The 1,498-nt window shown below is 56.5% G+C and overlaps 1 protein-coding gene across 1 annotated transcript in view; it reads right to left on the bottom strand.

Annotated features, from left to right (window-relative positions):
• VOLCADRAFT_96037 (uncharacterized protein) overlaps positions 1-1,498 on the bottom strand; it is a gene marked incomplete at both ends in the record, with an annotated part of 14,896 nt that overhangs the window by 994 nt on the left and 12,404 nt on the right. Inside the window, 2 exons of the mRNA XM_002955108.1 lie at positions 37-304; positions 859-1,175. Of these exons, the coding sequence (XP_002955154.1) occupies positions 37-304; positions 859-1,175 (585 nt within the window). The remainder of the gene's footprint in view (positions 1-36; positions 305-858; positions 1,176-1,498) is intronic.

Genomic DNA, 1,498 nt, shown 5'->3' with positions numbered 1-1,498 from the left:
AGTAGCTTTGGCGGCCAAAATCCGCTGCTTCCGTACCCCCAACCGCTCAATCTTCTCCTTCATGCCCGACTTTTTCTTCTTCTTCTTCTTCGTCTTCTTTCCATCACCATCCGCACCACTACCACCACCACCGCCATGAGCGCTCCCGTTTCCGCCGTACTGATCCACCGCCGCCACCGCCGCCTCCGCCGCCTCCGTTGCTGCCGCTTCCGCTACTGCGGCAAGGGCCCCCTGCTTCTTCGCCTTCTTCGCCTTTTTCACCTTCCGCTGCGCAGTCCGGCTGAGCTTTATCGCACGCTGGGACCTGTCGTACGAAGGGGGGGAACCAGGGCAGTGAGGGAACAAGGTGGTGGGGGGGGGTACGAGGGGCGAAGTGGCGGTAGGGAAAACACGACCGACCTGGATGCCATCACCTGCCAGCATGTGTGGAATAACGAGGGTTTGCGGGTTTTTTTTTCGGTTTACGGCCCTTGTGAGGCCGCACAGATCACACGCAGCGCGTCAAGCAACGACGAAGATAACATTAAACGCTAACGACAAAAAGCTAATGGTGACGTCATCGTCGTCGTCGTCGTCGTGAAACAGCTGGAAGGCGGAAAAACCTGGACGACACTCGGGGGAGGTTTGTGCGTATGTATGTGTGTGTGCCTGTGTGTACAAATAACATAAAACCACTTCGCCATCCCAGAACATGCCCCGCGCGATACACCCCAAGGGCAAACATACCACAGCATGCATCATGCCCTCAGTCCAGAGTTTTTCCTTTTCCTAATAGTAGACGCACACCACCCCCATCCCACTCCATCCATCCATCCACCATCAACACCACCATCCGTCCGGGAAATCGTTCTGCCGTACCGCATGGCGTCCACGGCATTTGAGCGGCACAGCGCCAGATCGGGATCCAAAATACGGCGAAGGATCCGGAATTGCCTGCCGAAGTTACCGCCGCCGGCGGCGGCTGCTGCAGCACCCCCCGGGATGCTCATGTACCGGAAGCCGCCGCCGCCGCCGCCGCCGCCGCCACTGCCGCCGCCACCGCCGCTGGCTGCTGCACCACCCTGCGGTAATGATTGGTGTGACCCGTCGGCCTGTACGGCAGTCCACGCCATGCGCTCGCGTGCCTCCTCGCCATCCTCCTCCCCCTCCACATCGCTCAGGTCGCTGACAGGGTGCTGGCCAGCCAAGTGCAAGTACACGTAGTGGGGTGGGAGTGGGAGTGGGGTTGGGAGGATCGACATGTAAGAATGCAAAGCACCAACTGTCGAACCAACTTGCTACAGTGCAGAAGAGATTAGTAGCCCTAAGAAGGCAGACTGCGAGACACATGCTGAAATTTGTGTATGTGTATGTGTATGTGTATGTGTATGTGTATGTGTATGTGTATGTGTATGTGTATGTGTATGTGTATGTGTATGTGTATGTGTATGTGTATGTGTATGTGTATGTGTATGTGTATGTGTATGTGTATGTGTATGTGTATGTGTGGTTGTGATGT

Source organism: Volvox carteri (genome assembly GCF_000143455.1).
Source record: "Volvox carteri f. nagariensis unplaced genomic scaffold VOLCAscaffold_49, whole genome shotgun sequence".
Taxonomy (NCBI): Eukaryota; Viridiplantae; Chlorophyta; class Chlorophyceae; order Chlamydomonadales; family Volvocaceae; genus Volvox; species Volvox carteri.
Note: the sequence above shows the minus strand (reverse complement) of the source record. Positions and strands in the feature narration are given on the sequence as shown.